Genomic DNA, 24,761 nt, shown 5'->3' with positions numbered 1-24,761 from the left:
TAAGATTTTTGGTCTACCCCATCTCTTCATGTTTAAATATCTAATTGAAAGCAAACAAGCATCAGACTTCTACTGCCAAACCACTGTCGGCGCGCACTGCTCTGCCTTACTGAGGTTTTCAATGGCAGTGTCAGGAATGCTAACGTAGACAGCTGCTGTGCTGAAGCCAGCCCATATAGTGTCCTGTCAACATGGGGAGTGCTTTGTTGCCAGAGCAGTGAAGGAAGCCCAAACCTCAGCACAGAAAACTGGCACATCCAGTCACCTGCTCTCTAAGTCCTTGGCATATTCTGAGAAATTTACATAGTCAGCTGGGGGCCCAGCTCTGTACTTCTGCCAGGGGTGGGGTGGGGATGGGTGTGGGGAGGTGGGGGATGAGGCGCAGGTATAGAGCCATGGATGAGAACTGTTCCCCTTGACCACAAGATCCCACAATTAAAAGTTCCCTGTGTGACTATGGAAGTCCCCAGGCCCTCACTGGTTCATGTGAATCCTGCTGTTAATTTGGCCTACATGGAGAAGGTTGGTGACACAGTTTCCCCTTCCCACCTATTCTCGCCACTGTACTGGGCCACCTTACCCAGGAGGTACTTTTTTTTTTTTTAATTCTGTCTCCTTGTTCCCACACTCTGAGCTAAGAGGGAAGCATTTCCCCCTTCCATTTTACCTAGTTGTTCCTGTTCTTGTACCTTGAGTCTAAAACACCTGAGGTCACTCAGGCAAGCCAGTAAATTGAGGCCCTGGGGAGTACTGGAGCACAAACCTTTTAGTACCTGCCCCTCCTGCCCTGTTAAAAGGCCAACTACAGACAATTCCTTGGACCTTTGACTATAGCCCATGACTGCTGCCTCATAGGTGGAAGGTAACATGATCTATGTGTCAGGGGCACTGAGCCCTCTGGTCTTTCCCAGCCAAAAAACCCCTCTCCTGCTGTGTGTGCACTCAGGCTGAGAGGAGGCAGGGATTCTGCAAGCACTTGTTGGAAGGGATACTTTTCAGGGTGCTGAGGATATGACTGGAAATCCAATGTCCAGCCAGAACCTACCACACATATTTCAGGGATGACATGTACGGTACCAAACACCTCCCAAAGCCAATGGCCCGAGTTACCTGGCACTGCCTGTAGCATGTCTCCTCCTCCTCCTCTAGGGATCCAGAGACCCTCAAAGAAGTTATAGCTAGTGGGAAGAAAATGGCACTTTTGCCAATAACTATTTGGAATCAATCTCCCCACGATGGAAAGATGCTCTGATATTAAACAGAATCCACCAGGGGTGATACAAATGACCATGAGTACATTTCCCATTTCTTACGAGTTGAGTGAAATCACATACAGAATGCCAATCTGTGCTGTTCAGAAAGGTGGTGTGCCTACCAGTTGTGCACTGACGACAGAAGACGACAGGCTACAAATGTCGACTGCAGCCTGGAAGGAGCTGAGCTTCTGTCACTGACCTACGCTGTCCTTCACGACAAGGGTGGTAAGTGAGGGGCTTCTTGCCACCTTCTGTTCCTTTCTACTTTCTCTGGGCTCTTCAAAGCACAGTTACAATATGGAGCAGACACAGTAATTTTTGGTAAGAACATTTGACTTATTAATTACAGAGATGTGATGGTTTAAGCTCTTAAGTTTAACTTACCAAAAAGATTCCAAATAATTGATCTAAGATGCAGGGAAATAAAAAGCACTTATCTTGGAAGCCGGTGTATTGTCCTGAAGCATCTGAAACAAGTACAATACACCCCTGGTGAATAGATCCCCACGGCGGGCTCACACCTCTCCTTAACGCAGGATATGTTTCAATCGGAAAATTTCAACTACCCCTGGGGAAACCTACTGTTTCAGATAGAAAAGGTGACGTGGGAAGACAAGTCCCAGGAGCTTCAGGATAATTAACTGCTGGGGAGAATATTCGCTTGAACTTGCGTGTGAGCCCAAGATTTGGGCAAACAGCACTCAGTCAAGAGTGAGAACCTCATAAGGGAACCGGAGCAGCCCACACACCATCACCTGCAGCAACTGCCCTATACTAGATGACCCACTTTGCACGAGGGGGGGGGGGGAAGGTGAGGTCCGGGGGTGGGGGGAGCAGCAAGAGTGTTCCTCGCTAAACTCGGAGAAGATCCTCTCGCAGGGAAACTGAGTACTGTGTCGTCTACAAACACAAGCATTTCTGAGCACAGCACACAGGGCACCTGGCCTCTGTTGAAGAGGGCCTAAAGTGTCAGTTCTTGCTACCTGGCCCTGATCAGAGGCTGAAATGCTTAACTGCTTCTGGAAAAGCAGGGCAGACCCACTTTATGCAGGTAACTGTTTAGATGAGGTCAAAGTTTGCTTTTGCAGTCATGAATAAATCAAAATCAATTCGACCCCCACCCTCATTTATCTGGAAATTCCCTCTTTTTAAATAAGTGCTGTGTAGGATGACCCAGTAGAGTAAGAGTAAAAACGGCAAGGGCATGGCAGAGATCAGATCTCTCTTCAGAAGTGCTGTCCTCATCCACATACTTCCATCTGTCATTGTCCGACTCCAAACCATCTCAACTTCCTCAGACACAAAGTATAAACTTTGGCTTACTACTCAGTTCCAACTCCCATCTATCTGGATTATGTGAATTTAGAGTCTTCAGCTGCTTTAAGGGGGCGATAACCTCCAAGGATTATACACCTTTCACCAACACCTATGAGGCTCAGCCGACTCCAGTGGAGGACCCACATGAGAAGACAGCTTGGGCTTTGCAGGCCTGGGGGCTGACGCCCGGCCACGGGCTTTTCAGCTCAGGAGGAAAGCTGATGCCTTTGGCCACGGAGTTCCTTGGAGGTGGCAGTTCGCAGGCCATGCAGTCAGTTATTCGTTCCTGAGCTAGCAACCCTCTGACTGCATAGACAGCAGTTTCATTACCAGGTTGAATTTGAGAGGCCATCTTTTGTTTAAATTCAGTGCTGATCCTGAAGTTATATCTTTAAGAGAGCCCTGTTCCAAATGACCGCTGACATGTCTGAAAGATGACCGTTCCAAAAGATTGAGAATGCCTCTCAAAGTAGACATTTTGAAACAGACTAGAACTGAAACTGGATGCTTAAGATACACTTCACCATAATTCTCTGGGCTCAGTGTAATTATGTAACAGCTGGACTAAATGCCCAGCAACAGAAGCAACCTGCACTCTCACAAGACCCTAAAGGTGACTTAAGGTCAATGTCCTTGAGGACCTGCTCTGGAGCTGCTAGGTAAACAGGCCTGTGAAGTGGAAGAGACGCTGTCAGCTCCTTGCTGGGAGAGAACGGGACAGAATGGATTTCCTAAAGCCATATCAGGCTGTGTGGGTTAGCTGGAGTCAATGACTGGTGATTGCTCTGTTCTATGCCTGGGTGTTACTACAAACCAAAGAACTCTGGCTACAACAGGAATTCCAACTTAGAAGGTAGAGAGGGGCCTGAGGGCAGGCATCACTAACCAGGCCTCACACTACTGTACCTGCTGAGATACGCAGGTGAGGGTTCTAAGACATCTTAGCTTCAGAACTTTGTAGTTTAAACACTTATTTAAGAATCCTAAGAGCAGCCGGGCAGTGGTGGCGCATGCCTTTAATCCCAGCACTTGGGAGGCAGAGGTAGGTGGATTTCTGAGTTTGAGGCCAGCCTGGTCTACAGAGTGAGTCCCAGGACAGCCAGGGCTACACAGAGAAACCCTGTCTCGAAAAAACCAAAAACCACAAAAAAAAAAAAAAAAAAAAAAAAAAAGAATCCTAAGAGCCTTTGTTTATAAAAACTGTATCTGTTGATTTTACTGGGAAGTGACATTTATTAATTTTAAAATAGCAATAAACTTAGTATTACTATAATTTTAGATAATAAAAAAAGGCCTTCCCTGCATTTTTAAAAATATCAACAAACCAGAGAGGAGAAGGCTTGCTTTACATTTTATACTCCAGTCAATGTCTACTTAGGTCCTTCATCTATTGTGTTTACTACAGGTTATGACATTTCTAGAAAATTCCACTTTAAGCCGTGAATGAAGAAGAGTTAAAGAGGAAAACTGGCGTTACTTTGGAGTACTAGGCCGCCATGGCTGCTCGGACTGCACTATGAGACTGTTTATATGAACAATAGGAACTCTGAGAAGCAGGACAAGAAACCCCTAAGAACCTCACAAGTGCCATCTACAGAATATCCTCGACAGCTCACAGGAGGCTAGGAGCACAGGCTGCGACAGCTCACAGGAGGCAGGCTAGGAGCACAGGCTGTGGAGCCACAAGCTGTATGAATTCAGGACCCACCAGGTGACAGGTATGTGACCCAAGGCACTTATTTAATCTCTGTTTATGTCTGAATCCTCATTCAGACTACGAAGTTAATAATCACACATCTCTCTTCGAGTTACTGGAAGCATTACACGGGTTAATAAAGAACACACAGAATAATGCTTGGCTTAAAGATTAGCTATTAAGGGCTCTATCTAGAGGTGCTCATTTAGATGACTAAAAACCCCTAATGTAGGGGCAATAAAGAGAATATGGGCAGAAAGAAGTCAGAGCACTCCTTGGAGTCGGACTGAGACGAGCCTCCTTCCTGTTCCTACATTTGCTGGAGATACCTCAAGACCATCCTACTGCCTCAGAAGTTTCCTACCACCCAAATATAAATTTAATTAAGGGAAATGTCCCTCCCGCTTTGGCCTCAGGAATAGTCAAGAAATTAACTACTGAAAATTCCCAGCAAACATAAATTGGTCTCAAATTCCTTTTGGCTGTCAAGTATTTTACTTCAATGACTACCCTGAAGAAATAACTAGCCCATCAAACCACAAACACAGTGACTGCCCGAGGCTTCAGCAGAACCACAAGCTCCCCAGACAAATATAACAAAGACTCACAGATTCTAGAAGACTCAAGTGTGTCTTGGGAAAATGGCCTGAGAGCTGAGGGAGTGGAGACAGCATGTCTTTGGGAAAGGTCTGTCGGCTGAGTCACAGCTCAGGCGCAGACATCTCGACGATGCACTAGCCTCCTGGAAGAGCACCCCACTGCTGTGGTCTTCCTCAGTTACGTGGACCAAAGCCACTACCTAGTGTTCCTTACTGAATATCACTACTACCCAACAACTACTCCAGAGAGGAATGGTCTTCATGTTCTCCCATAGGGAGGCCTGTACTAGAGACAGGACCCCCAGGTGGCATGTAGGACATGTGTCCAAGCCTACAGACCATGTTGGGCTGTGTCAAAAAGTTTGGATGGTTCCCTGGTGGCTGTGGACGCTCGAGAAGGCAATAGTCAATCTGCATCAGTTACCAAGGAGAGACGTGGTGTTTAGATATATACTCACTGTTAGGGCAGATGGCAGGAAACGGGACTTTCCTCCTCCTGCCCTGCCTGTCACAGAGGGAGCTGCACATCTGTGATACACTGCTGAGCTTGATGGTCGGGGCAGCATCTGCTGCATGGGAGCAGTCTGAGGGTCAGAGAACAACCCCGAGACAAAGCCACACTACTAAGAGGGGTCAGTGGTGCCTTCTTAACTGACTACCTGCTTTAGTGGGAGCTCTCCCCAGCTCCCTTCCCTGTCCTTTGGTCCAGCTATGGTTCACATCCATAGCTGCACATTAGAATCACTTTCAGACCTTCATATATGTCTCATTAAATATCAAGTCTTGCTTTCCCCAGGACAGTTTGGTTTCAGATACAATATTAAGGACTGCCTTTAAGCCAGAAAGTTAAAGAGGTACATCATCAATGCCATGCCAAAGGTGGGCATGTTGTTTAGTAAGAGACTTGGGCAGAAGGTAAAGTGTTAGTAAAGAGGGCATGGGAAGCTCTTCGCAGGCTTCTCAGTCAAACAGAACTGGGAACTGCGCGCGCTCCAGTTTCCTCTTCTGTGGCTGGGAAGAAACCACTCTGACCAAAAGCCTCTTGGGGGAGAAGCTTATTCGGCTTACAGTCTAGGAAGAGGTTCATTTGAGGTAAGTCAGGGTAGGACCTGAAGTGAAATCACTGCTGAAGTACTGCTTGCTGGCTCCTGCTCAACTAGCCTTCTCTTTCTATGTAGTCTCTCGATCTAGTCCTGGCTGTCCAGAGGTCACTATGTAGACCAGACTGGTTTTGAACTCACAGAGAGATCCTTCTGCCTGTCTCTCCAGTGCTGGGATTAAAGGTATGTGCCACCAGGCCTGGCTGCTAATTTAGCTTTCTTATAAAGCCTGCATAGGGGTAACCCTGCCCACACTGGGCTGGGCCCTCCTACATGGATTATTAATAAGACAATCTCTCAGAGACATAGCCATAAGCCAATCAGATCTGGGTAATCAATCCTTCAATGGAGGCTTCCTTGGTTAGCTGAATCCAACCAGCACAGTCTGCTAGAGTAAGGTAAGTCACTGCAAGCTACATTCTGCTTTAGGGTATCAGAAGAATTTTTTTGTTTTGTTTTTCAAGATAGCGTGTAAGAGCCCTGGCTGGCCTTGAACTCACAGAGATCTGCCTGCCTCTGCCTCCTGAGTGCTGGATTCTTTTCTTGAGAAGATGACCAACTATTGAATTCAATCTGTAATTTTCTCGTTAGGGAAATTAAGGTCCTGGGATACAGGAAAAGATGCTGTAGAATGAGAGATGAATACGCTACCAGTAACACATATGACCAAACTAAAATCATTTTGAAAGTTTAAAAATTAAATGATTTTTTAAATGTTTACATAAACATATTTTGGAAGGAATCAAATTGTTCACAAAGCCAACTACTGTTCCCAAATATTAATTAGTCAAGCTGATTTGTACCCAGAGGCAATTTTATTGGGAGATGGTAGAGTACTAGGAACCACTGCTTTTGACGAGACAGAAACAGGGAAAGGCTGCCTTTAAATTCTGGCAGCCGCTTAGCAGGTAAAGGCTGCTGCTGAGGCCGATCCCTGAGCACCACCCAGAGGAGAACTCACTTCCACAATCAGCTTCTAATCTCTACACGTGCACTGTGGCACCCATGCACATTAAGTACAGTAGCATTATTTTAAATATAAAAAAAATTTCTTCACACTAAAGACTACTTGAAAAAAATATTATAAAAAATAATGCATATCAGCAAAAAAGTACCCTAAATTGCTATCCAAGATGAAACCTTGAATAAAATTCTACATACAAGTACAAAATCCTGATGAAAGTTTCCAACTGAAAAGCTACATGATTTCAAATTCTCACTAAACTCATGCACACTTGGTGTTAAGTACATGCTCATCAAATGGCTGTGTGCACCTACAGTGCCACACCAATGAAACCGCCCTAGCACTGAGATACCACAGCTGAACTGAACTCTAAGTGCCACCACTAAAGCCAAGCAAGCTGGCCTCACTTCTGGCCACTTTTATAGGCCTAAAGCTCTGGAGGGGCAGCTGGGTTAGCTGAGCCTGACAAAGAAATGCACATCTTCTAGCTAGACCAACAAAGCCCTGCGTGTGTGTGTGTGTGTGTGTGTGTGTGTGTGTGTGTGTGTGTTGCCACTGCTTCTGAATCAGGCTCAGAAGCCATCCCGGTGGCACAGTCTGTATATCCCAGCTATTCAGGAAGTTATGGGAGGATTAATCGTTCGAGGCCAGCCTGAGCTACTCACTGATACCAACAGTTAAAAGGGATGTGGTAGGGTGGGCATGTAGGTCAGTGGTAAGGCACCACCTCCCATGTGTGAGGTCGGCTGAACACCTGTACTGGCTGGTTTTGAACACTTGACACAGGCTGGAGTTATCACAGAGAAAGGAGCTTCAGTTGGGGAACTGCCTCCATGAGATCCAGCTGTGGGGCATTTTCTCAATTAGTGATCAAGGTGGGGAGGGCCCCTTGTGGGTGGTGCCATCCCTGGGCTGGTATTCTTGGGTTCTATAAGAGAGCAGGCTGAGCAAGCCAGTAAGAAACATCTCTCCATGGCCTCTGCATCAGCTCCTGCTTCCAACCCTGCTTGAGTTCCAGTCCTGACTTCCTTTTGTGATGAACAGCAATGCAGAAGTGTAAGCTCAATAAACCCTTTCCTCCCCAACTTGCTTCTTGGTCATGATGTTTGTGCAGGAATAGAAACCCTGACTAAGACAACACCTAATACTACAAAGACAAAACTCAGGCTCTGGAAGACAGGGCAGCTGGAAGATACAAGTTAAGTCCATTTCCCTTTCCCTCCCTCTCCCCTACCCAGTCCATTCTTTTACCTTTTATGGCTCTACAAATACTGTCTGTCTGTCGTGTATACACACACACACACACACACACACACACACACACACACACACACGTCTAGAAACTGAGCTTTCACCTGGCAGACACAGACTGTGAACAGCATGGCTTCAGGAAAGGTGGAAGAACAAATCTCTTTCCATTTTCCCTTTGTTTTCAAACAAAGTACATCTCAAGAGGGAGTTGTCAGTCTTTGAGACAACTTTCTAAAATCAAAGCCCAGCCCCTCCTCTGATCTGCTCACAGGCTGTTTAAAATGGAAGGCTCAGAAGCATCTTTAGTGTCCCCAGTTATCAAGACAAATGCTTCCAGCCCTCCCTCATGCACATGCTAAGTGCTTCTCAACACAATCGGAGGAAAAGGCTTCTGGCAATAAATAGCTGTGTCAGGGTAGTGGCTCAGCCCACTGCCAATAGGACAGTGTGTGCTGGGTGTGGGAACCTGGGTCGGGTGGGACATGGACTTCAGTGGTTGGCTGACTTGCCAGTAGCTTTGGTCACAGGGGGACTTAAACATTTATTTACTCTGGTTATGTTAGAGGTTTCTGTGAGAGAAATAAGAATATATGCTATATTATAGTAGCAGGGATTTTAGTTTATATATATATTGCTGAAGCAATAGCAAGGTTTTATTATAATTATTATTTGAGACAAGGTATCACTTTGTAGCCCTAGCTGGCCTGGAACTTGCAGTGTAGACCAGGTTGGCTTCCAACTCACAATCCTCCTGCCTTGATCTCCTAAGTGCCAGCCAGAATTAAGGGCAAGCACCACCACACACATCTTGAAATTATTTTTTAAAGACAGAATCTTGCTATGGAGTGGCCCTGAACTAGTGATCTACCAGCCTCAGCCTCCAGTGCACTGGCATTACAGATGTGTGCCTCTGTGTCCAGCTTATTGCTAGCTTAAACATCATTGCCTTTTGAGCTTGCATACAGTACATTTTTCTGAGTTCCTTGCATGAGGTACTATTCTGCCTGCTGTTCAGACTGACTCTAACACTGGATGTAGCTAGAATTGAGGCATCAATGACAATAAATTAATATGAGCACAGTATTATCCATAATATCACAATTATCATTCCCACGAGTCTTTCTATTGTGTGGACATTGGTAATTACCAAATCACCAACTTTCAAAGTTCTGGAATGTACAGGAAAGGTTTCAGTGGTTGAGTTTCCTCTGTGTGCACCCTAGTCACTGTTCTGGTTATAGTGCCAACTATTTAGCTAGAGACAAACCTCAGGGAGTTTAATTTGTTCATTACCAGGCAACTGTTAAATCACATAAATAACAGAAAGTCACACATACATGGTAATAGCTGAAGTTCATTACTGATAACTCAATGTTACACTGCAAAAGATCATATGGTAATCATTTACAAATCAAAGGACAGGGCACACATACACACTCAGGAGGGTATATACACCAAGGTGGAGGTGTGTAATTACGGACAAGTACACTGAACTGTAAATTATGTAACTGTCTCTTGTAATTACCCTGCTGTAGAACAGAAACAAACTTCCTGTGCAGTCAGCAGAGAAGTAGAGATGAGAGACACAATTACTTTTTCCTTGGTTTTAACCCTTCAGCAGCCATTTAATTATGTGTGATGAGACTAAAGAAAGCTAATTTATGGAGTCTTGGCAGGAAGGTATTTCAAAGAAAATTCTCTGAAAAGTTCCCAGTAGTGACGAAAGCTGGTGACTTCTCTTAGGGAAGAGTTTTCTAAACTGTATTCTAAATGGTGTTTAAAACAAATTCACAAGCACCATTCATTTTATCTCTTCTCTAAAAGTACTTGCTATGACCTGTAAGTTTTTAACTGGAGGCAAATGAAAAGCTGCAGGCTGAAAGGCGGGCTGGCACAGAGTGCTTGGATGCACCTTCTACTGTGGTTTGGAAAAACACAATTAACTTCCTTTGGGTAAAGCACAGGGAAGGACCTGAGGCAAAAGAACAGAAAGGCATCTTGTTGTCAGCATGCCCCCTACTGTGTATGTGTGTGTGTGTAAGAGAGAGAGAGAGAGAGAGAGAGAGAGAGAGAGAGAGAGAGAGAGAGAGAGAGAGAGAGAGAGAGAGAGAGAGAAGCCACAGACCAACTCTAGGCATCTTCCTTAATCTCTCCTAGCCCAGCTTCACTCTGGCAACCTAACCCTTTTCTTTCCTATTTTCTCTTCTGTAAGCACTGTTTTCTAAACGTCCACATTTCACAAGTGCATTAGCCTTGTACTCTTGAGGGGGCAGAGGGGATCCCACTCATGCTTGCAGTGTCTGCCAGGATTATTGTTTGTTCATTCTGGAGTGTGATCAACAGAAGGAAAGCAAAACCTGAGTGCCCAGGCTGGAATGTCTTGGGCCACCTCATGGTAAAAACATTTCTTTTTTATTTACAAATTTTAAGGCTATTTTATATTTCATATGTGTATGAATATTTTGCCCATGTGCAATGTCTGTGCACCTTGTGGGTGCCTGGTATCTATGGAGGCCAAAAGAGGGAACTGGATCCCCTGAAATCGGAATCACAGAGGGTCGTGAGATGCATGTGGGTTCTGGGAATTAAAGCCAGGTCCTGTGGAAGGAGCCAGTACTTTTAATTGCTGAGCTACCTCTCAAGCCCCAGAGAAGTATTTCTTACCTGAATCTTCCATTTCATCACCCTTCAGTCTTCAATCATGTTTAAGAGTGGAGGCAAAAGTTACAGGAAGGCCATTCTCTAAGAGATTCAACACTTGAGGGCCTGAGACTAGGTGATGTTTGGTGCAATTCTTCACATAAAAACAGCTTTGCAAAGGCTGAGAGGAAACCGGAGCCAAACACCAAGCACTTATGTACTTAAGGTTTCTTATGTAGAGCAGTAAAGGTGAAGAACTGTCTCTCTTTAAAGCACCACTGATGTCATACCACCAATAAATAGAAAAAAAAAGGCTGTCTAGTTTTAAGAGTTACAGCCATAAGACAAATGCCATAGAGTATATGACTTCCCCCTTTAAAACAATGGCTTAAAACAAAACACACCTCCAACAAATACAGACAACCACACACAATATATGGTTTAGTGGATTACCAAAAGGCAACTGCCCTTGTGACTATGACTTAGGACCGTGACATAGAACTTAACTGATCACCACCAAGGAATCTTGTTTTTCCCAGGCAATACCTCCTCTCTTCTCTCTCATAAGTAACTATTATCAGGCCCCTTTCTAGCAATCCCTGATAGGTTTTTATTATTCTTATTATTTTTAGATTTATTGTTTTTCCCCCCTGCATAGCTCTGGCTGTCCTGGAACTTGATCTTCAAGGACCCCAAATTCACAGAGATCTGCCTGCCTCTGCCTCCCAAGGGCTGGGATTACAGGTGTGTGCCACCACCACCTGGCTGAGATTTACTTATTTATGACTGGTTGCTCACAGAGGTTAAAGAGGGCACTAGATCCTTCGGAACTGAAGTTACAAATGGTTGTAAGCTACCATGTGGATGCTGGGAATTGAACCTGTGTCCTCTGGAAGTCAGTGCTATTAACCACTGACTGACATATCTCTCCAGTCTCTATTATTATTATTGTTGTTGTTCTTATACCTTTACCACCAAAATATCCAGGTGCTTAATGTAGTTATGTCCATTAAAAAAAAAAAGACTTAATTTTCCTTTAATGTGTGGATTTCTCCTCCTACCCCATATTCTTTCCTATATGTTCTTGATCTTGGGGCTTTCCCAAGGTGTGCTTGCATTACTGTTCCCCATGTTCTTCTATGTCATTTCTAGCAAGACAGAGCAGAACCTTGATTGTGTCCGTTTGCTCCTCTTTGTGCAGTTTGCAGCTACTGGTGTTCAGTAGATGGATCCATTAGTTCCTGGGAAGAGACTGCTTTCCTCAAGCACCACTTGGTCACCTAGTGGCACAGCTCACACAGGGGAGGCAGGAGAGATGCTTCATTTACCGGCTTTAAGATAATGAATTGGCTCTTTTCATTGTTCAGATTAGTTTTCAGTATCATTATAAACTTCTGAATTTAAATGTCTGACAAGTTTCAATCAGTTATAATTATCTTTATTAACATACTCACTGCCAGTGAGGCTTTTAAGGTAACTCCTGGGTTTTTCTCATACACTTCTAATAATTTTTACTTCCTTACTTCCTAGAATGACAAGAACATTTTCGTGTGTGTGTGTGTGTGTGTGTGTGTGTGTGTGTGTGAGAGAGAGAGAGAGAGAGAGAGAGAGAGAGAGAGAGAGGGGAGAGAGAGAGAGAGAGAGAGAGAGAGAGAGAGAGAGAGAGAGAGAGAGAGAGAGAAATCAGCCACAGGTCAACTCAGGATCGTCTTCCTGGATCTATTTTCCACCTTACTTTTGGAGACAGGGACTTGCTGGATCTGGCTGGCCAGCCAGAGAGCTGCTGGCATCCATCCGTCTCTCCTTGCTCCTCCCTTTCCCCAGCACTGAGGTGATAGGTGTGTACTGCTGCACTGAGCTTTTATGGGGATGCTAGAAATCTAAACTCAGGTCCTCATGCTGGTATATCAGGACTTTAACCAACTGGTTCATCTCCCATTCCAGAACAATACCTTTCCCATAAAGAACCCTACCTAGTTCCCAGGTTCGAAGGCATCATGCAGGCATTGCGATTTTAGCAACATTATCTTTGGTTCCTGTTACAGTATAACTGTGTTGCACATTTGTTTCAATATGGACAACATATTGTTACATAAATAATAAAATTATTTAATCCACTCAATTACTTTTATGTACTTTGTAAAGTACATTAAACTGTATTTCTCTAACATAACTCTAAGCAAATAAAGAAAAACCTATTTTCTTCTCTAAAACATACATGTATTTTTTTAAAGGAGCAAACAAGAAATTACAACCACCTTCTGACCACATTCTCACCAAGTCATCTGCATTATTAAAATTATCCTGAAGAGGTAAGCAAACTTTTATAGTAGGTTATTTTTTACTTAAAACAAAACAAAACAAAACATTAAGCCCATTGCTTCTTTTATTAGCTGGAAAACAGATTTAAGGGTAACAGTTTCCTTGGAATTAAGTCAGGAGAGCACTACTTTCAAGTGCTAAGAACAAAGCTTGTGCGATCTTGTTCTGCCTCACAAATACCTTAACTGGGCCAATGAGAGAGCTGGAAGCACTTCCACTGCGAAGTCTTCATACCTAATGCTGCAGAGATGAGTCATGAGCCCTGTCTGACACTCCGCAGAAAGGACTGTGTGGATCATGGCCCGTCCTGGCTGCACCACCGAGGCCACACAGCCAAAGTCTGTCCAAAGTGTGCTTGCAGAGGAAGGGTAAAGGTGTGTGTGTGTGTGTGTGTGTGTGTGTGTGTGTGAGACAAAACAGAAGGCTACGAGAAAATCCTGGATCAAGAGCTAGTTCCATCAGACACTGGCTAGGTGTATTGGAGGTGCTCCCAGAAGTACAAAGAGCAGAGTCAGACACTCGTTTATTCCCTTAACAGATCTTTATTGCATGCCCATTGTATGACAAGCACTGTGCTTACGGCTTGGCATTCAACCCTGCAAATGTCCCTGTCTTCAGGATACCACAGCCAACTGATGCTTACTGGCTATCTGAATGGAATTTGCCTAGTAGTGGGTTCCAACACGACTCACTGCATATGCCCACTGGTTAGCAATCTGAACAAAGATTACACAGCAACAGCAACAGCATCCACCTGCATGCCAAAACCTGAAAAATTCTGAGCTACGTAAAGCAAAGCAATGACGTTCAGAAAAAAAAAAAAAGGGATGGTAGCCTTTGTGTTTCATAGTCATCATGTTTTCATTGAAGTAATGAATACACACTATTCTATACAAACTATTTATTGTTCTTATTTATGATAAACTTAGTTTCATCGAAAAAAGATACATAAAGCACTGGCTGTGCTGCCTCATGCAATGCATCTCAAAGTATTCAATAATAGTCAACCTCTGAATAAATCACCACACTCTCAATTTTCAACCTGATATTATCTTTAGCATTTTAAAATGTATCACGGATGGATCAGCTCCGTGTGCTAAAACAGTAGTGGCAAAGGCTTTTAGAGAAGGTTATTATAATGAGAAAATAAGGAAAGAAGCTCACTTTCCTTATTCTATTACAGACTAGACTCTATTAAAATATGTCATCATCACACTTAATTGCACAGATCAAAACAAGTCTTTCAGTGACAGAGGCTGGCCCAAGATCTTCCAAGTGTCAAGTGACAGGAGAGGTCCCTATCTGAGAGCTGGAAGGACCCCAACACCATTTTACAAGGCCATCTTGTTTCCTTTAACGATTGCCTTGATCACACTGCCGGGGAAGAGAGGCAGAGAAAAGGGGCTGGCTGGCTTGACAGTTTCTGAGGACTAACACTGGAACCTTCCCTCTAAAATAAATGTGCCAAGACATGATCTATCTTATGTGAGTAAGAGAAAGATAAGAATCTCTTCAACCAAGTTAGTCACACCTCTCCTCTCTGCCCAAGATTGGCAGTTGAGAATGAGGATGATTCTTTCTGCTGCAGCTTAAGTGATCTCAAGAAGCAGCCTTCATTCCAATGACAGAGCTCAGAGGACAGGCAGACCAGTGTCTCTGGGAAGAGAAGCGCCACACACAGCTATGGGCTGGGACAGTGGGCTTTTAAAAATTTTTTAAATGGTCAGTGCCACTTTAAAAAGGTAAGAAAGCAAAACTGCACTGAGGAGGTAGCACAGGTAACTGCACAGTACCACTGTTCTTTCAATCTGCGCCACAGAGAGGTTTTCAGCCATAGAACAACATCCTTAAGTCAGGCATGCTCCCTTCTAAGCATGCCCTGTAACATGTGGCCAACCATGCTCATAAGGGCGGGGCGTGTCCTAGTGGGAGCTGTATGACTATTTCCCATTGGGCACATGGTTAATCCACCTGGCTTCCAGGGTAAATGGATAAGGCTGCAAGGACAAGATGACAGGCGCTGTAACCTGTCTACTCCAACTACTCCAACAGACAGACACCTGCAAATGGAACCCAAGATACTCCTTACAAGAGACAAGCCAACACCAAACTTTATTTGAGGAAAAAAAAATCATTTTTTTGCAGATTGAAATCATTTGAAACTTCTGATTAAGCATTTTAAAGTTCTACTTTAAGTATGTGGCTGCTCTTTTAAGAACAGCAGCCTATTCTTTTTTGCTTATTTGTCTGAGACAGGGTCTTATTGTGTGGTCTAGCTTTCCAGGAACTTGATATATAGACCAGGCTGGCCTCAAACGCTCAAATCTTACTGCTTCTGCCTTCTGAGTACTGGGATTAAAGATAGGTAGCACCTGACTCAGCAAGCAGCTTTTTGGGGGAGGGGGGAACTCCTGTATTATTTTGTATGCACAAGAGTTTGGCTTGCATGCATGACTATTCACCATGTAGATGCCTAGTGCCCACAGAGGCCAAAAGAGGGTGTTGGTATCCTGGAGCTGAAGTTACAGAAGGTTGTTACGAGGCCATGGGGATGCTGAGTGTGGGTCCTCTGAAAGAGAAGAATGTGGAAACAACGACAGATCCATCTCAGCAGCCCCGAAACCGCTCATTTGTAAACAAAATCTTTTCAATTAAAAATGTTTATTACTGGGGCTGGAGAGATGGCTCAGTGGTTAAGTGCAATGACTGCTCTTCTAGAGGTCCTGAGTTCATATCCCAGCAACCACATGGTGGCTCACAACTGTCCGTCCGTAATGAGATCTGACGCCCTCTGTGTCTAAAAATAGCTACAGTGTATTTACATATGATAAATAAATAAATCTTTAACAAAATGTCCATTATTACCATCTTCATGTAGATGCCTGAGTACATATGGAGGTCAGAAGGCATCTTTCAGGAATTGGTTCCCCTCTTTACCCTCTGGGTTCCTGAGGCTGAACTCGGGTCACCAAGATCACACAGCAAGCACTTACACCCACTGAGCTAGTTATCTTGCTGATTCTAGAATCTATAATTCTAGTTAGTGAGTTTTTGGCCTTTTAGCTAGGAAAGTGTACCTTATTACACTAAATGTCTTTTATGACTTTGTAATAAAAACTGCACCTGGGTATTACTTTTGTTCACCTCAGTATTTCAACAGTGTTCCATAACACATAGGCACGTGTACACACACACACACACACACACACACACACACACACAGACATACATAGAGTGCTTTTTGAACCCCCTTCTCCCTGCTCTGAGTTTTGTTGAGACAAGGTCTCCTTCTCTAGTCCAAGCAGGCCTAGAACCCATGGTAATCCTCTGCCTCAGCCTAGAGTAACAGATGTGGGCCATCATTCTTCAGTAAATCTACTTCTTTTTAAAATTTCCTTTGCTGTGTGTGGGGTGTGTTTGTACATGAAAGTTAGGGACACCTTCTTGGGACTCAGATCTTCACTCCCACCATGGACCCCACCCCAGGAATCAAACTCACGTTGTCAGGCTTATACAGCAAGCACCTTTACTCCCAACACACACACACACACACACACACATACACACACACCAACATGTAATTAAAAAGAAAGTAAAAACTTTTTTTTTCTTTAAATTCCATTTAGGCCACAGTCCTCCAGGAATACTTCTTACACCTTTTCCTCTGGGACACCGAGGGTCTATGACAGTTTTTTTTTTTTTTTTTTGGTGCCTCTGTGTGTCACTTTCCTCATAGTTATCTGTGAGACCTTAGCTACATGTGCAATTCAGGTGACACACAGAAAGAATTTCACAAATCCAAGCTGTGCTAGGACCAGTCAGAAACACTCGTCTCTTGTTTCCTGGAGTCCTGAAGCCCCTTGCCCAGCCTCTTTTCCCTACACCACCCCTCGGATGGCTTCCCTCAAGCTGTTATCTAGCATGCCCAGTGACTTCTACTAGCTTCTTCTTAATGCAGACTCCATGAGTCTTTAATCTGCCTGTATAGGCAAACATCTAACACGTGCTCATGAAGACACGTTCTGGGGCACGTAAGCTCCCTAAGCTTCGAGTTCAACGTTCAGCCTGGCTCGTTAGCTCTGAGTACATGCTACACAGACCTGCTGCATTACAGCCACTGTTGGCTGACAAGTCAACTGGACACCAGCAAGAACTTTTTAACACAGTCACTGGTATTCAGGTATTCGGTGGCGCGTCCCTCAGGCATCCCAATCGTTAGGGCTTGACAGCGAGTCAAGCGTGGCGCAGGTTTTAAGAATGCTTACTTGGACTTCCCAAGGACCCAAACTCAGCCTCCAGCACCCATGCTGAGTAGCTCACAAGCTCCTGCAACTCCAGCTCGGAGGATACCTGTGAGGGAGCCCATATTTACATGCACACACACATACATGTAATTAAAAAGAAAATAAATTTTAAGTTCCCTGGCCTCTGCGTGTGCTGGGTATGTGATACTTATGCACCTATGTGTACACACACACATACACTCATGTGTGTGCAGAGATCAGAACAGTAGAGATGACTCCTATGTACAAAAGAATGGGTAAAATAAACTGTGTATGTGCATCAAGAGAATCTTTTTTTTTTTTTTTTTACATCAAGTGATTCCTGATATAGACTAAAAAATGCAAAGTGGACTAGAGGGATGGCTCAGTGATTAAGAGCACTGACTGCTCTTCCAGAGTTTCTGAGTTCAATTCCCAGCAACCACATGGTGGCTCACAACCATCTGTAATGGGATCTGATGCCCTCTTCTGGTGTGTCTTGAAGATAGCTACAGTGTACTTACATATAATAATAAAAATTTTAAAACAAGTGCTCACTAGTACAAAATGGAGAGGAGGAACACCTACAGATGGAGAAGTACAACTGTCTGTCTATCTACCTACCAACCAACCAACCAATCATTTTTATGTGGATGGCTGTTGTGCCTGCATGTACATCTGTCTGTGTACTGTGTCTGTCTGTCTGTCTGTCTGTCTACCAACCAATCAATCATTTTTATGTGGATGGCTGTTGCACCTGCATGTACATCTGTGTACCATGGAAGCACCAGTGCCCACAGAAGACAGAAGAGGGCCCAGGTCCCCATGCAGCCAGAGTCACACACAGTTGTGAGGCACTCTGTGGGTTCTGGGAACTGAACGGATCTTTGGTCAACAGCAGCCAGTGCTCTTAATTGCTAGCCCATCTCTCCAGCCCCTGTGAAAATAATTTTTTAGGTAAGAATCATGGAGTTGGGCAGGTACACACCCGTCATCCCAAACGCAGGAGGTAGGGGAAAGAGGGTCAGAGTGAAAGGAGCCTAAGTTATGTGAGGCTCTACCTCCAAACACCAAATTAAAAACAATCACATCAATGACACTAGGAGTTAAAATGGGAGAAATGGTATTTATATAAACTCGAGGCATCTTCTTACCAGACGCTAATTACAATGATTTGGCAGGTATCACCTCATAACATGGTAAGCACATTTTATGTGCAGAGGAGGAGGAACCTTACTTTCTTTGGCACTTCTCCCCAAAGCTTACCACCCAAATCTAATAACGAGGAAATGTCAGAGAAGACCCAGTGCAAGGGCAGGTACCATACAGAACGTGTCCCCGAACACTTCACAATGTCCAAGGAACTAAAATCAAGACAAATCTACCAATACCCCAGATCTTGGGAAACTTAAAGAGACTCAGTGCCTGAATGTGGTGAGAGATAATAATCATATTCCGTGGGAACCCACACTGAGAGGTGTTTCCCCCAGAAAGGACAGCAGCAAACATGGCTATGACCAAACTGGAATCTAGCACGCTCACTGATATAGAGTGACAAGCCAACAGGGGTTTTTTGGTTTTGACAGTCTCTGGGACACACAGCAGAGCATCTTTAAAGATGGATTAACACACGCAGTCCATCCACATCCCAAGTCAGGAAACAAATGGACAACAGAGAAGAATGAGAATAAAAGAACAGACACGGTAAATGCCAACACCCAGGGGCCCAGGGAAAGGATTCGTGGAAACTGTAGGCACAGTTTAATAACTTTTCTTTCAAGTTTGAATTTTCTTTCAAAATAAAGAAACAGTGAAATATATAAGGCACTGCTGGGCAGCTCCAACAGCAGGAGCAGGCCAGGGCCCAGGAAGGAACCTTTTAGCTCCCCAGTGCCTAGTTGTACCCCGTGGGAAGAACAGCTATTCTCCTTGTCCGTGGGAGGCAAAGAGTAGCAGAAGCTTTGTGGGAAGTGGGCTTCTTTGAAGTCTTGACATGTCTGGTGAGGGTGGAGAGTTGTCTTTGTGTGTGTAGGAGGTTTAAAGTTTTTGACTAAGAGAGAGGAAATCTCAGAATCCAGGAGAAAATGAAGCGATATCACCTCCAGTCTGTGTCTATCACTCTTTGGCAGTCATAAACCCTGAGTTAGTCTGAGCAGGTTGGGCACTGGAACCTTTTACTCACTCAGGCCAAGTTGTGTAAACAGTCTCCTGGGAGACCTCACTCTGACAAATGCCATATAAGCTGTCCCAGAAGCAAGAGACGACTTCTTGGAAGAGCAGCATTTGGGCCAGTGGACAACCCCATCACGTCTCTTACTGTACCGGACAACAGTGCCAAAGTCTTGTGCATGCATTCTTCAGACATAGGCAGAAAGACACAGATACATGACACATGAGACAGACAGACAGACAGACAGACAGACAGACACACACACACACACACACACACACACACACACACACACACACACACTATTGGACCATATCTAAAGTCCAGGTGCAGGTGAGTAGCCACAGCTTCTTCTCCTGCCTGTATGTTGTTTCCGTTTGCTAAACTACAGTCAGTGTTGACAAGGACTTCCCTACTTTACAGTTGATCTGTAAACCTTGATCAAAAGGTCCCAGCCTTACACAATGGAACCCAAAACCATTAAGAGGTCCCTTTAATGGAACAGAACATATTTTAGAAACCTTACAATGCCTGCTTATCTTTCTTACCCAGAGCACTGAACTATGAGACAAAACTGATGCGAGGTCATGTGCTCCTTCCCTCCCTCCTTTCCTCTGTGAATGCCTGGACCCAAATGGTTCTGGAAAGATATTTATCTACCATTATTTTAAGTGACTCCCAAGGAGATGCTATTAATTTTTCAACAGCATACCTTGTCTTCTTTACAATGGTCAGCCAAGGAATAATTCTGGCTTAAAAGCGAATTTTTATTGGGCTTATACACCCGTTCCAGTTTTCTTGTGAGTACTGTAGAACTCTGAGGGAACAATACCAATTCCCTTTGAACTACTCCCCACCCCCACTCCCACCCCTTTCAGTGCCAATAGGGATCGACTCCAGAGCCCAATGATTGTTAGGCCAAAGTTCTCCCATTGAGCCACACCCCCAGCCTCCCTTTCAGCTGTACTAAAATCTTTCTTCACAGTGCTTAAGCACTCCAGTGGAGAGACAAGGCCACAGGCTCTGCAAGATTGTCAGGACTACTATACCTAGTCACATCCAGTGGGTGGCATTCCTAACAATGGCCTCAAGAGTCCCAGAAAATATTCTATTGTGTTCTGTATTTCATGTCTGAAATTACGGGGTGGTGATTAGCACACCTCGAATCTTAGCATATGGAAGGCAGAAGCAGGCAGATCTCTGGCAGAAGACCAGCCTGGTCTGCAAAGTGAATTCCAAGTCAGCCAGAAGTGAGACCCGGTCTCAAAGGAAAGAAAAGTTCAAGTCCACCTTGTTTTTCATGTCTGAACTTTTTTTTTTTTATTGAATATAATCTTTATTTACATTTCAAATGGTAAAACCTTTCCCAGTTTCCCCCTCCCCGAAAACCCCCAACCCCTCCTCTCACCTCCTGCCTCCAAGAATATGCCCCTCCTCCCACCCCCTGCCTCCAAGAATATGACCCTCCACCCGACCCACTCCCACCACCCCCTCGATTTCCCTTTGTTGGGGCATCTATTGAGCCTTCACCAGAACAAGGTCCACTCCTCCCACTGATGCCCAACAAGGCATTCCTCTGCCACAGTTTTGGCTGGAACCATGTGTACCCCTTGGTTGATGGTTTAGTCCCTCGGAGTCTTGGGGCGTCTGGGTGGCCGTCTGAACTTTTACAATAGTTTCAGCACTTAAGAGAATGCCTTTTACCTGGCTTGTTCATTCATGTACATTCATGTACATTCATGTATGTCTCCTGTAATTGTATCACTGTAACAATATCACTGTATTTAGAGTCTGACTTTTTTACCTGGTGGTGTCCTTTGTAATTTAGGCATCACTTTAGATATCTTCATATCACTTCATATCAGCAAAACCACATCTAGTACGGATTATTATGGGAACTATGCTGACCCAAAAAAGTATACAAGGAGGTCATGGTTACTCAGAAGCATGATATATTGATGTCTAGCACAAAAGGACGAACATGGTCTAAGCATGTTTATATAGAACATGGCTGAGACGGTATAGGATAGAACTTAAGAAGACAGCATCAGAGAGAAGAGGTTCTGGACTTGTTACCAAATGAGCATGATTTTGAACAGGCAAGAGGAACGGGCCATATCAGGAAAGGCCATGCACAGAAAAAGAACTTAGAGAAGCAAAATATTGAGTCAAAAAGCTTAAAAAAAGGCCGTCTGGAACTGTAGCTGGAAAGTCTCTTTAGTCTAGAGACTAAATACTATCACCTGTCTTAGGCCTGCATGGCTGTGATGCATCCCAGAAAGTGACTCATGGAGGAGAGTCTCATGGATGGTGACTGTAAAATACTCTAGAACAAGGCAGATATTCTGCCTCTCCAAATAACGGTAGCAGGTATTTAAGGTTACTAGCTCTAGATAACCGGAATCAACTCTCCAAATATAGCCCCAACAGCACATTACTTATCCAATATAAGCAAGAACAACAACAACAACAACAACAACAAAACATTTTTTTTTAAACTCAAGTAATGATGGTCTACAGATGTATGCCCACTCGTTTGCCACCAGGAACTAAAGTCACACAGATGGCCCTAGTCAAACCCAGAGGGACAGAGATAAAAAGACATAAATGTAGGAAAGAGATTAAGTAGCTGTCAAGGGGGGAGGATGAGGGAGAGGGAAAGATGAGAGAGGGCAGGAGAGGCGCAATCACTGCATTATGGACAAGTATGAAAGCACCAAAGAACGATGATTTAAAACATGAAAAATTAAGGAAGAAAAAGAAGCTGATTACAGCTAGGAGTTTGTAAAGGAAAAACAGTGAGCTAGGACATAGCCCTCCTCGTGTATAATTAGTCTCCTGAATAACTAGGCCAGAACAGTCAGACTAGGAAAATAAATTAATAATTAGAAACACTATCTGAAGGGATAAAAATAATCAACCCAAAATTCTTTTTAATCTTTTATTTTTGCGTCAGTAAATTAAACAAAAATCAGTCAAAATTTCATTTATTTTATCTGCAGACTTCAACATTTCAGAATCTAATGATACAAACTTTGAGTCAACATACTTCTTTATGGGCCCTCACAGCATATTTACATGGAAGGTCTTGTATTTCCTGTACATATATTTAAATTTCCTAATTTAGCCAGCTAACAATCTATAAATTCCTGCGCACAGGGCTCTACGTGACGACTGTCATTTGGCTATGGCTGTCACAGGGCACTTGACTCACAGGTCACCATCTCTAGATAACTGGAATCAGTTTTCCAAATGCAGGCTCAGCCTTACATTTACTTATCCAATATAAGTAAGCAAGAAGAGAAAGATAATGGCTAGGAAAGAGGCGCAGTCGCTGCAGTATTGCAAGCACTGGCTTTAACCAGAGGCTCATAGACACAAGTGCATTTAAAGCAACCATTTCCCGAGAAACTTCTTGTTACAAGCAACTTCTGTAACAGCAAAAGGACAGTGACAAGAGCTTCCTTCCCTCAGGTGAACAGGCTCTGTTTATCCCTGGTCTCCTCTGCTCCACAAAGATTATTTGGCAGAATTTGAGAAAGCTAAAACTCCTTGTAACTAACAATCACTTGTGTTTTAGCCACCAGTAATTACCTAAAGGTACCAAGGAACACAGCACTGCACAACTCCACCAGTTCATTCCAGGTAACGGCTTTCTGAGCCAAGAGCACTGTGGTGAGATCTAGTCACATTTTCCTAGAGTGTAAGTGGGTGGCAGGAAAAACTGTCACGAGGAAGATCTTCTAACCCATGTGATTATAAATAGAAGACCCGTTATGTATTATTACAAAAACAAAACAACAACACAGCAGGTTAAATAAAGCTTTGTGTGGTATAGTTTCCTGTAACCACCGGCAGCTACTATGAAAGTAAGTAAAGTATTTCACTTACTGAAATCAATGAGAAAGCGTCCGAATCCTTGCCTTTGGTGCTGGGGCATGATCATTATGCAGGACACATTATATTTCTGCTGGCAGAGCTTTTCCTATAGGAAAAAGAAGCATAGCAAGTAAGTCAGAGCTCTGCTGCAGTGGGCGATTCCCAGCACCTGCCATCGGCCTTGTAAAACTCTCCACTGAGGTCAACTGTGGCTTGAGTCAGGACCAACCAGAATAATCCTACTGTGCTAATCAGACGATCAAGTAACAACGAACCATCCACTCTGGCTATGCTTCTCAACTGTATCTGTATTCTACAAAGTTAGGAGCATATGATGCCAACAGGGAATCTAGGAAATGTGTGTGGGGTAAAAAAACACCCACAGTATGGAATGGAGAAAACACCACACAGTCCACCCAGCGGAGTAAGCTGGGCTTTGGCGGGCAGCCCTGCTAAATGATAATCTACAACTCTATAATTGCAAGTTGTCCTCTGCCTCTGAGCAAATGCCCCAGTGGCACTGGAATAGCAGACATGTGAGTGGACACGGACACACACACACACACACACACACACACACACACACACACACGTCTCCTATGAATCAGAAGGCCAAGCAAAAAGCCAGAGAAATAATTAGTCTGTATCTCAAACCAGGAAAATCAAACAACAAAAAAGACACCAAGAAACCCCAAAGCCTCTGAACAATAGAAATTCTACTAATAGTCTAAGACCAGGAGGGAGGCTGGGTAGAGGGACAGCTCTAAAGAGTTCACAATTGCAATACTGTATTCACAGTACACAGACACCACCAAAACCTACACAGAGAAGATCTGGAAAAGGCTTCTAAGGCCATGAGTGCTGTGGCCAAATATAAACCACAAATGAGGCTGCTCACAAATAGAGCCACATCAGAGGACCACTTCAGAACACTCAGATCTTTAACGAACCAGTTTCAAAGACCACAGGAAACAACTGTGGAAAAAGTCTAAAGGGCAGAGTGAAAGAAGATGAGTCCCACTTGTGTGCACTTGTAGCAATCTGTGGCATCTCTAAAACTTGAGAAGTAACAATGAGACTGTGTGGTCTCTAGGAGATAAATTGCCCATCCCTGGATGTGCATGCCAATAGTAAAGGCTCAAATAATTAATTTTACTGTGCAAAGTAAGATAAATGGGTCACTCTATCTAAAAAGAGATGTACTCTGGGCAAAGAGGATTTATATCCTTGATGCCAGTCCTATCTCTGTCTAGAACTGTTCTCACCCCTGAGAGTTCTCTGAAATATTATCCAACAGCAATCCGC

General features: G+C 44.0%; 1 protein-coding gene across 6 annotated transcripts in view; it reads right to left on the bottom strand.

Annotated features, from left to right (window-relative positions):
- The window catches only part of Kat6b (lysine acetyltransferase 6B), a 167,700-nt gene that overhangs the window by 12,269 nt on the left and 130,670 nt on the right, over positions 1–24,761 (bottom strand). For all 6 annotated transcript variants that reach the window (XM_052189866.1, XM_052189867.1, XM_052189865.1 and 3 more), the window contains one exon: positions 23,469–23,562. In XM_052189866.1, coding sequence (XP_052045826.1) covers positions 23,469–23,562 — 94 coding nt within the window. The remainder of the gene's footprint in view (positions 1–23,468; positions 23,563–24,761) is intronic.

Source organism: Apodemus sylvaticus, chromosome 8, assembly GCF_947179515.1.
Source record: "Apodemus sylvaticus chromosome 8, mApoSyl1.1, whole genome shotgun sequence".
NCBI lineage: Eukaryota > Metazoa > Chordata > Mammalia > Rodentia > Muridae > Apodemus > Apodemus sylvaticus.
Note: the sequence above shows the minus strand (reverse complement) of the source record. Positions and strands in the feature narration are given on the sequence as shown.